Source organism: Toxotes jaculatrix, chromosome 4 (genome assembly GCF_017976425.1).
Source record: "Toxotes jaculatrix isolate fToxJac2 chromosome 4, fToxJac2.pri, whole genome shotgun sequence".
Classification (NCBI taxonomy): Eukaryota; Metazoa; Chordata; class Actinopteri; family Toxotidae; genus Toxotes; species Toxotes jaculatrix.
This window is the reverse complement of record NC_054397.1, coordinates 25,129,126-25,140,941: the sequence shown is the minus strand read 5'-3', so window position 1 is coordinate 25,140,941 and position 11,816 is coordinate 25,129,126. Positions and strand designations below refer to the sequence as shown.

Sequence of the window (11,816 nt, the reverse complement as noted above, 5' to 3'; positions counted from 1 at the left end):
CAGGTCTTTGACCTCTGATCTCGGCTGGCAGGGCTGAGCAGGTAAAGAACAAGACAGGGGCAATGTTCTTTGTGCAGCAAAGCTCATTTCCTGAAGTGAAGATAATGTTTTAGTTCAGCTCCTGAAAACTGTTTTCACTGACATAAATCTGAGCCTCTGACAACACGTGTAGGTGGAACGACTTTCAGTGGTGCTCATACTTTCCATCATGACTTACATAGGTGGGCCCTTGATGAACCACTGAGCATAGACAACTTTAACCTCAGTGGTTGGTTAATGACGTGATTCAATTTGATATATGATATATAATAAAATGAACTCCAGCTGAACAAAAAGGGGCCCTAGAGTGTTAAATATGAAATAAATAAATCTAACATCATGAAATTAACAATATTAATATGGAAAATATTTCAAATGTTAAATGTGTAGAACTTTCCACTTTCATTTAATTGTGTTATCTGTTGCTCATTCTGTTGTTGAGGGCATGTGAATTTTTGACTTTAAAAACAATAATTTAAATGAGTTATATTTGATTGTTCCCATTAGAGCCCTCTGAAGATCAGGTCAGATTCAGTTTGTCGTTGGTTTTGAGGAAATAGTGCTTTATTCATACACCTTGAAAATCAGTTTAATATCTTTAAAAATCCATATTTTTTAAAGTTAGTTAGCCGTAAAAACTCCAAATAAATCTCAACTGCTAAACTGACCAATATGAAGGTTCTACAGTTCAGTATTGATGGATAAATTCACACAAAATAAAGGAACGCTGACTGAAAAGCACATGCCTGACCCAGACAAGATCCGGTGTTGTATTTGGTTTATTTCACTGATTTCATGTCCTGTCTTATAAACCACAGTCAGCAAAGCAGTCTAAAGTCACAGAGACAAACCTGATTGTTTTCATTTTTCCTTTCTTACTACTTTGTTAAAGTCTTCTTTTTCTCCAGATCTAAAATCTTAAAACTCAAAGCAGGATACTTAGAGATGAATGTAAGTCTGAGGAAAGGCCTGACACCAAAATGCTCATATTTTGGCCGAGCCAGTGAAGCAGCTGAGCTGGAGTGATGGTTGGGGACTAATGTGGTGACTACAACTGCAGCCGCTTGTACAGACTGTATGGTGTGTGTTCCCAGTTCACATTGAGTCCACAAGTCCACTCCTTCTGTGGGGAAAAGCAAAGCTCGGGACGTCTGGTTCAGAGGGGTGAGGCGGCCGTGGCAGGAAAGAAAGGAGGGGGGGGGCATCTGTCGGGGGTACGTTGGCGATGGAAAGGGGCATGGCAGGAAAGACTTAAGAGCAGTGAGTGTGGGTGTATGAGTGAAGGTAAGGCTGTCCCCACTCTTTTTTTCCTGCCACCTTACTGAGGCCAAGGCAAAGAAAATGCCAGCAGAATTAAAAACATAAAATTACAAAACAGAAAAAGGATTTAAAAAGCTAAATATGCAAAGCTGCAGCCTCGGAGAAGAGGCACGTCGACAGTGACACTGCGCAAAAAACAAAAAAAGAAAAAAGAAAAAAGAAAAAATAAGAGAGGGATCCAAACAGCACCACACATGACATTTATGTCACTGAAGGTGGCACTGCACCAGGTCATGTGACCAACCTCACCTATCCATCATGCTGCAGACACCTGCAGGTACAGCTGTGACGCCACCTCCCTCAACATGCAACACACAAGAAAATCCAAACCAAACAAGTCTGGCAATGAAATCAAAATAAAAACTCAAAGAGGAGGAAAAAAGAAACCTCACAGGAGGTTTCCTCCAAATGAAAAACAGTCCAGACCGTGGGGCGGCAGGTGATTCTCGGTGTGACGAGTCACGTGACCTAGAAGTTCTCTTAATCTACAGCGCTGCGTGATCTGAGGGTGTCTTGGCTTAAAATAAGAACGTTGCCCTTTAATGTGGTTAGACAAGCAGCCAGGGTCAACTTCTAGTTATATTTTCTAGAAGGCAGAAAAAAAAAATTGAGCAACACACGAGACAAAATAAAGAAAAGATGGGTTTTTGGGACCAGGGTGCTGGTCTCATGTAGGTAAAAATAAAAAAGTATTTTAGCTTTGAGCTTCTTTTACTGCCTTCTGACAGATTTGGAACGTAGTGATCAGCAGAAGGTTTAGACAGTCACAGGAAAATCAATTTAATTGATATCTTTCCTGTCACTGATGTGTGGAGCCGATGGGGTTAAAATACACCCATGACATACACCAGGTACGTAAAAAAGAAACTCAGGAGAATTACACTGCTGTGAATGGAAATGGGTGTGTATGTGTTGCTATTGTGTGACACCTTGGGGCACTGCAGGTCAGGGCTCTGGCCAGTTTTGACCATCTTAAGCTATCGATGGCAGACTATGCTGCTGTCGCCGTCAAACCGAGGCTGATAGCTGACATTTCTACCAGCAATGTCAGGTGAAGAGCTTGAGGCTGAATCAGGTCGGAGGTTTTATTGCTTTGCAGGGCAGGCAGGTACTGCAGGCTCCCTGTAGGACCGGGGGCTTTGTTTTTATCAATCTAGATCTCCTCTCACCGTGCTAGTTATAAGGGTAGGTGTCATACTAGAGGCAATGGAGGTTTTCCCTTATTACAGGCGATAATTAAAAAAAAAAACAAATAAACCAACAAAAACAACCCTCTGAGCCACAACAACAGGGCTTGCATGGAAAATAAGATGTTTGGCACGCTGGGGTCAAGGAAGCAAGACAGAGAGTTCTAAGCGTGGGAGCAAGTGTCTCTTTTGGGCATCAAGTCCAAGGCTATGAGGACCCACTGTGGGGCACATCTGTGCTATAATCCATTTTAACACACACACGCACAAACACACACTCATCACGTGTGCCTGGTTGACGTGCCAGGCAAGAATGAGCACAGTCTAACGTCTCTGGGTGCGTCCTTACAAATGTCTCGCCGGCGGTGCAGCAAAGTAGAGACACTCTGTGTCCTTTGGCTGAGAGTCGGCTGTTAAAATAAATTTATAAACACACCAGGGTCCGGCAGAGGGCGAGTCCGTGTTGCCCGCATCAGTGAATGTGTTTTAACAGTGTGTGTTGTCCTCCTGGAGGCCCCTCCCCCACCATATCTGCTTTGGGTCACAGTTCATTCAGGTAGTGATGCTCACTGTGCGACAAGGAGGAGCCCTGGTGATCTGTGGGTACCGCTTCTTTAAAATAGAACCTCTCTTCTTCTGTATACGCTATTTAAATATACACACTCCTCTGCACAGCCAAGTCTACAATCATTAGCTTCATAATAAGAATATGATTAAACAATGAGGATAGTAATAATAATAATAATAATAATAATAATATATAGTCGTTCGTAGCAGTTTTTTTCAGCAGCCATCACTAGAACATTCAGGGTGGTAATTGCATATGTACAACAAAAAAGTCATTTACATCCCAGAGCACAAGGCTCAGGGTCAGAAGTCATATGTGGTGGTTTAGGTGGGGAGGGAGAGGGAGAGGGGGTGGTGGGGTGGGGAGGGTGATGAATGCTGGTGTGTTATCTAAGTCTCTTCTCTGCTGAGTAGATGGACATGTAGTAGTCATTACTGCCTACTGCCAAATGGGGCTGGAAGGAGACAAAGAGAGAAGACAGGTTAGATAATCACAGCTTCCCACATGAGACAGGATGTGTGTGTTCACGCACAAAAAAACCCTAACAGAAGGGAAAGTCTCAAACTCTGACAAAAATATGTTGAGAGCATCCTATTAAGAAAACAATTCATGTTATATTTCCTTCACAAACACAGAGGGAATCTAATAAAGCTTAAAAGCCTGCTGATGGAGCAAATTAAAGTTAGCTAATGCTAACATCAGTGGGAGTGGGCTGAAGGGAAGCTAATGTGTTTGCTACATGAAATGCCAGAGCAAAGTAGGCAGTTCATCAAACTTTAACCTACAACACCTTTTTTTTTAATCGGAGCTTATTCACTGAAAGAGCCACCTACTGTGGCTAGAGATGAGTTTGAAAACCAAAACAATGAGCTAAAGGGGCCGTGGAGCTGAGGGACTCTGCAGAGTCAGGGTGGCACTCTCTGTGGGTTTATCACTGGGAGGAACCCCTCTCACATTACACATAGTTGTTTGTTCCATAGTTTAAATAAACAATCTGATGAATGCAGCTTTAAATAGTGTACTTAAGTGTAATTTTGAGGTACCTCACTTGAGTGTTTCCTGCTTCCTTGTACTTACACTCCACTGTGTTTATCATAAAGCTAATTTGGAGCTACTTGTGATTTTAAAATTCTGAAAATATCAATTATTATTATAGATTTAAACTACCAAACTCCACAAAATAGTCATTCTGAAGTGTTTGATAACTACATGCCCACATATCAAACTGCATTAATCCTGTAGTGATAAGTGATTGTCAGTGTTTGTTTACCCAGTTAGGATGGAAGGCTAAACAGCTGATGGCCCCGATCCTTTGTCCCATGAAGCCGTCATAATACTTTATGTTGCTGATCACGTCGCCATTAGCGTTGTAGACCGCTATGAACTGGTTCATCGATCCACTGGAAGGCAGAGGACAGGTTAAGAGTAAGTTCTGGCTGTAAACATAACTTAAACCGTATGCAGTGTGTACTGCTGGAGATTACTTCTGTGGTGAACTTTAACCTCAAGGACGTCAGGTGTATTATCTCTATTGTATCTCCTGTAACTTTATTTTTTCTCTTACTTATTTAGATGATGGTCACAAAGTAGAGAAAAGACAAGAGGAAGAATGCTGCAGTGGGATCTGACCTTAAATTACAAACAGCTGACAAGCTTTTTCTTAGGTCCTTCATCTACACAAACAAACTCACCAGGCGAACAGATTAGCCTGTGGGTGGATGTCCAGAGCTGTTATCCCCTTCACCGTCTGCAGCACGTTGACAGAGTCTGGTGTCCGTGGCTCAAAGAATCGAATGTCTCCGTTAACACTGGTGGAGAGCATCAAAGTCAATAAGGGCAAAAAACCCCCCAAAACAAAACAAAACAAAACAAAACAAAACAAAACAAAACAAAACAAAACAAAACAAAACAAAACAAAACAAAACAAAACAAAAAACAACAGTTAAGTTACAGAAAGAAAATCTCAGTAGAAAGAGAAAGTACACACCTGACACTGATAATGTGTCCATCTGTCTCCTTCTGTAGATGAGCTTTGACCACCCAGGCCCCGTGCTCCCTGTAAGTCATCACCCGACTGCAGAAACACATGTAGGACAGAGGACATGTCAGTTAAGGTTAAATTTAACTGTGTGTGTGTCTTCACAGTGACCTGCCTGGAAATACAGGGTCTGTGAGAATGTGAATATCAAAAACTACAGTAAGCTCAGAGGCCTGAAAACATAGGAGAGAAAACAGTTCCACAACTATTATAAAACCGTAGTCAAGACAGACAAGGAGTCAAGACAGTCCCACCCTGTCATCTAATACTACCTATTTTCCCTGTGTAGCTCTCACTCACTTATGTATGATATTGTGAAATAATGCAAAAGTGTAAAATGTTGACGGACTTCTAACTTCAGGCTGTGAAGCTGCTTCATTGGCAAGACCATATTAAGTTATGTCCAATATTTTTATATTCACAATTGCAAAAGCACTGTATGAATCAATACTGACATTCATTTACAATATATTTAGAAAACTGGTTTGAAAAGAGACAATACATGACAATAAAAGACAACAATACCTGTGTAGTAAGTAAACAATATTTAGAAAATTCTACACTTTTGATCTCTAATTGTAACAGCAGATAACAGCTTTTTAAAATAAAAAATGAATCAAAAAAGCAGGAAAACTGGTATCATTGTAGTATTTTGAATTTAATCGAACAGTGTCTGCTGTTGTTTGAACTTGTCTGAATGTGTTGAGTCCCTTCCCTCCCATTTGTGAGAGGAAGTTATTAAAAAAAAACGAAAAAAAGAGAAAAAAAAAAGCAGTGTGTAAAATGCTATGTCTCCCTGTGCTGTAACATGTAATACAGAGGAGTAACCACTGGGTGGCAGCATGTGATCATGACTGAAAAAAAGCATTAGCAGCCTCCTGGTGAAGGTGAGATGGTGGAGTGCTGAAATGAAAAGTGTCCAATCATCTCGGTGGAGCTAAAATGTACCTGAATAACTCCCCTAATAATAATAATAAGACAGGAAGTGCACCTGATCTTCCTAACATTTGGTTGACACATTAAAATTTGTTTTTTCTCCCAGTGATGAAAACAAAAAGCAGAAGAAGTACAAATAACAAGAGTTAACATCAATTAACAACTGTTACATTTCTTTTTACCCAACACACAGGTTAAAGCCAAAAACACAACGTGTAAACTGAAGCCTTTAATGTGCAAAATCCTAAAATGTTTCCTTGATCATATGTTAAACCTGACCTGTGTGTGCCTGTCTACCAGTCCTGGACTAATCTCAGGGGGAGCAACATAGGTACTCAAAGATGTAACTCCATGCCTGAGGGGAACTATTAAATTAACTTTACTTAAAGATTTATGGGCCACTTCATGGTTTACATGCCTTGTTTTTCCCCTTTGGGACTGAAATTAAAAAAATGTTTAACCAACTGGGGGGGTGGTGGTGGCACACCAGGGTCCATTAAAAGAGATGCCAAGCCCAAAGGGAGATTTACAGCACGCTATATATAATAAATATAGATTAGAGAAGTGAATAATGCAGGACTCTGCAGGAGTTAATGCCCACAGAAGCTGCTGTGTGTGTTCTTGAATGTGTTTAATTAATGGTGAGACAGTAGAAAAGAGTTGAATCAAACTGTAAATGAAGGAATCAAATTCAACCTTCTCTACGATCCGATACTGATAAGGTCAGAGGTCAGGCCAGATCTGAGAGCACGGCAGTTTTGTGTTTTACCATTCATTTGGACCCATCCTCCTGTCGAAGACGCGTACGGATCCGTCACCCAGACCGGCAACGATGAGCGAACGCTGAGAGTCACAGGACAAACTGGTCACACAGCTGTCTGCACCTGTTGGGATGTCCTGGTGGACACATACACACACGCACACACAGAAATCTTCTTGTAAAGACTTGTAAAGAAACCTTCCAAGGTAACACTGTCTTTGAAATCATCAATCATGTGCTCTGTTGACTGTTGGCTCATTTGAAGTTGGACCCAGCATCAATATGCAGCCACGGGCGAGGCTGGCCCATTTGTACTACTTGTATTAAGTCCATCCATCAAGACAATGATTAGCTCACCAAGGACCATTAGATGTGTAAAAACAAAGAAAAAAGAAAAAGAAGAAAGCACACTAATGGTTCTGGCTCCGCCACAGATTTCCATTAGTTTGCCAAAACAGACAACTGCATGAGCACACAGCACACTGTGCACATTAAGCTGAAATGTCAGCAGTTAAAAAGCAGAAGATCACAGACAGAATCTGTTTGTGTTTCAGTAGCACCAGAGTTATTTGCATTGTTTCTGATGAATACTATGATAATATAACTTTCAGAATGGTGTGGGCCAATAATTCCACCTGAACAGATGGTTTCTGTCTAGTTAACTGTACTCTGAAATGCAACATCAACTTCTATGGCCAAACACAGTTTCAAGATCCTGCTCCACTTGTAGACCACAGTTCTCTTACATGGAAGTTTCAAATGATCTCTGACATTTGTATTCAACATTTTTGTTTGCAAGGATTCCTCTGTTATGTATTTATATTACATATTTTGTGAGGTTAATTCTGATAATGTTGAAACTGAAAAAATTCAAAAAACAACAACCATTGATTAGAACATCAGAGCAATTCTGCCCCAAGACGGCCCAGAGCAAAACAGGGCACTTACCGGGCTCAAAATAAGCACATCAAAATGAGTTGCAACTTTATTAGACAATTAGCTAATCAGTTCATTCTATAGGATTATCAGAAAATAAGAGGTGAACACAACGATCCTACAAGAGCTGGATGCCAAGTTTCTCACCAGCTGATACAAAATGTATCTGAGCATCGACAATCAGACACACACACACACACAGGTGCAGTGAGTTAAGTACCTGGACCTTCATCTCCCTGTCAGTGTCCCAGATCCTGATCACTCGGACATCTCCAGACGTCATGAGGAGACCTGTCTCCTGCTCCCAGTCCACAACCATACCTGCACCTACATTACAGGAAGAGACATCCGTTACAGTGCAGAGCATACACACGAACACACATACACACAAACATGCACTCCATAAAACTTGCACAAGACATACAGCAGTGTTGTGTATTGTATTATTCCACATTGATCTGGACTAATGTCAGCTCACTGAAGTAAAACAAAACAGAAGGTGGCTTGTTATCACAATTAAAACTGTAAAAGGCTTCAAAAGGTTCCCAATACCAGACATATGAGCATGAAATATTGAATTACTGAGAGTAATCTGAACACAGTATGTGAACTGCAGTTTTCCTCTTACTGTTTTTAAACTGAGCTAATTTAATTTTTTAAGTGAAACTTCTCACAGACACAGCTGTTAAACGCACTGAGCATGTGTTGATCCCCCTACTACACAACACACACAATCTGTCGGAGGGCTCAGAGGGCTCTTGCTGACACATGTAGCAAGTCAAATGAAAGATTAGTGCAACTGCTTCCTCCATCACTGTGCAACTAATAAACACACCACACAGCATTCAGTGGGAACCCAAAAGCCCACCTCCTGCAAAGACCGTGGGTGCACAAGCAATAAGCTTTTATGTCAGTTTGTAAAGCTAAACATCACACATTGTCACCAAGTCTGTGTGTTTGTGTTGTTTTAGAAGTCTGACGTTCTTCAGAGTGTAAAAGCCGACTTCATGCTGATGGAAGTGTAGTTTTGCATTTTGCATCCTTCCCGACAAGACGACCACTGGGAGATGCAAACACTGACCCTGGAACTGAGCCTGTCAGCAGGTTCTGGCTCAGATGAGTCAAATGGCACTCGAGTGAGAAAGTGAGGAGGGAGGAAGCTGAAGACAGCAAGACTCTTCATATGTTGGCAGTCATAGCAGGAATCGAGTGAGCAGTGCCATCTCAGCCACACTCGGCCTGCTGGCTCAGTGATGCCTGGCAGAGTCCTGTGGCTGCAGCCTAAAGGCATCAGTATGCATCAAATACAGTGCTTGTCAGATTGTTGAACAGTATTCACAACAACACATTTCTCTGATGTCGGACTTGGGAGTGGGGGCCGGGGGGATGTTTCTAACAATTTTTGTAACTTTCCAAAACAGACAATTTGAAAAGGAAGCCAGCTTCCACAGTGAATGGTCAGGGGTGCAGAGGTGAGAGAAGGCAGGATTTAAACTTCTCCTTCTTTTTTCATTCTTCACTGCTGCTTGTGCCCTCCTCTATCAGTGAAGACCAACTGCAGGCAAACAGACTGTGCCTCTGCCACTTCTTGCTCCTGGCTGTAGACCAGTCCATGCTCTCGAGCAAGTGAGTAGCTGAGTCATTAGCAAGAAGTGGGTAAATAAGCCACCTATGACATTCATCATTTGTGTGACTTTGTGCCGAGCAGCACAATCACCACAGAAACTCCAGGTTAATTTGACCTGCATTTGAATAAAGTTTTCTAATTAAATAAATAAGAATTTCAACTTTCGACCCCTCTGTTTTTTGATGTGGCTGGTCACTCCCATTCTGCTTGCAGTCATAAAGGCTGACTGACAAACATCCACATAGGTATTATTAGCATGAATCCTCACAGACGTGAGCAGATCACATTATTGACACCTGACCAGGATGTTCATTGTTGACCTTCAGAACAGTAGTTTGACAAAACAATCAAAATTCAAAGTCCACTTACTAGCTTATCCTGGAGCTTTAACCATATCTACCATTCTTTTAAGACTGATTTTCTTTGTTCGGATCCTTGTGGCTACGTGTATGTGGAAGGTATAATTTCGGCTTAACTGGACCAACAGCAGCAGCTGGAGAACCATGTTTACCATAAACCAAGGAGCTGAGAGATGCTCCTTTGAGGATCTTGCAAATGCTCTTTTGATAATGGAAGGTAGAATGGTAGAGGAGGAAGGATAAAGGGACAGATAGAGAGTCCAGAAATAAAATACACATTAAAAGACTCCATCTTTTCCTCTTACAAGAATGCTTTTACCACAGATGGTACAGAAACAGCATCCTTTTCTCTCCTCTTGAAACTCATCACACCATGCCCCACTTCCTCCCTTTCCTCCTCCTGTTTCTCTCTTAGTCACTTCCTCCTGCTGCTTTTTCACAATCAATATCCATCTCTAGGTCATCCACCCATGTGTTATACATTCACTTCATTCTTTGACACTGCATCTTTTTATCCTAATTGGCTGTTCACACAATTGTGAAGTGGAGAGAAGGATGAGAACATCATTACTTTGCTCTTCTATAGCCTTGAAGAACAATAGTGAATATGTGAATCATTTGTGATTCTTTGTCACTCCTTTTCTTTCCATGTGCTTCCTTTATGAGTCGTGACTTAGCTCACAGTAACTTTGACTGAACCATCTGTGACAGGGCTTTCTACGTGGTTCTACTTGGCTTGGGTTGTCAGGAAAACCCATGCCCCATGTGGCGGCTTCAAATCCTCTACTGTGACGTCATCTGGCCCACTAAGGCGTCACAACGTCACGCTGCCAGTAGCGTGGGCACATTTGGAGGAAGGGGGTGTGGGGGTGGGGGGTAGCACACAGGGAAAACCACTTGACGGGAGTGTGCTCAGTCAGCGACGTGTTCACAGTCGCATGTGGGTACGCTTGATGCTGGCTCATTTCAGAGGATGAGAGAAGAGAGGAGGCATTCCCTTTGAAGCTGGCAGCTCAGCAATGAGGAAATCTGGGTTACAATGAGAGGGGCGGAGAAAGGAATATTCCCCAACACACTAAAGCGTGTGCATGCATTTCCTCTAAAATAAGCAACGCAGATTTCACTAAACCTTCCTAAGATTTTGATTCAGTATGACTCCTCTTTAAGCATCATTATCATTCCCTGTGTCCTCCCAGGGTGAGAAACCCACTAGGGACACAATATGACGTGCATGAGAGAAGATCTCCAGCAGACTACGCACATCTACAACTGAACTGTCTCTGCTTTGTGGTTTCTATCTTAACTAAAGCTGGATTAACCTTCCAGGTTGTTCCTCTCTGTTCTTCTTTGCTGGAATACTATATGGTCCAATGTATGGTGTGGAAATTTAATTAAACAGTATAATTTAGGGATACAAAGCAATAACATGACTCAGAATGAATACTAATGTCGTTCCATATTTGTTGGATCCATAAATAAGCAACTATTTGCTAACAAGGTTGAGATATCAACTTATAAGGTGATGATACCTCACTTTGTATTCACAATTTTCTGCTGCCCCAAAGTGGCTAAAAAAAAAAAATCAGTTAATAGCTAATGGTTGAAGATTGATTGAAAATGTAAAGAGAATTAGTATCAGTAGAAAGTAGAATTAAAGAATAAAAGTAATAAAGAAAGACCCAACTTAAGGCCTGAACATGTCAGCTGATATTGTGTTACAGACGTACATATCACAAACTAGTTGAAACACAGTAAGCCTAGGGCATTCAGGGCCCTTGGAGTTCTGGGGCCACAGGCAGTTGCCCGCTTTGCCTGACTGACAATCCAACCACCTCACCTCTCTGTCCAGCTCTTCCATCATTTCGCTCTGGACCTCGGTCCAGGTGCCCACTTCCTCTCTCTTACCCTGGTCTCAGTTCATCCAAGATCTTTCCCTCGTTATCTTCTCTTTTGTTCTCCACTTCAGGCAACTAAATCCTCCCCGACTCCAATCAAAAAAGTTTACTGGCAGTTCAGGGGATCAGAGCTCACAGATTTGCAACCTTA

At 41.7% G+C, this 11,816-nt stretch overlaps 1 protein-coding gene across 5 annotated transcripts in view; it reads right to left on the bottom strand.

Annotated features, from left to right (window-relative positions):
- Positions 1 to 650: 650 nt before the first annotated feature.
- Positions 651 to 11,816, bottom strand: part of rptor (regulatory associated protein of MTOR, complex 1) — a 158,578-nt gene continuing 147,412 nt past the window's right edge. For all 5 annotated transcript variants that reach the window (XM_041036578.1, XM_041036581.1, XM_041036580.1 and 2 more), the window contains 6 exons: positions 8,005 to 8,111; positions 6,858 to 6,985; positions 5,102 to 5,188; positions 4,806 to 4,922; positions 4,385 to 4,514; positions 651 to 3,568 (listed from right to left, as the gene is read on the bottom strand). In XM_041036578.1, the coding sequence (XP_040892512.1) occupies positions 3,500 to 3,568; positions 4,385 to 4,514; positions 4,806 to 4,922; positions 5,102 to 5,188; positions 6,858 to 6,985; positions 8,005 to 8,111 (638 nt within the window). In that variant the 3' untranslated portion in view covers positions 651 to 3,499. The remainder of the gene's footprint in view (positions 3,569 to 4,384; positions 4,515 to 4,805; positions 4,923 to 5,101; positions 5,189 to 6,857; positions 6,986 to 8,004; positions 8,112 to 11,816) is intronic.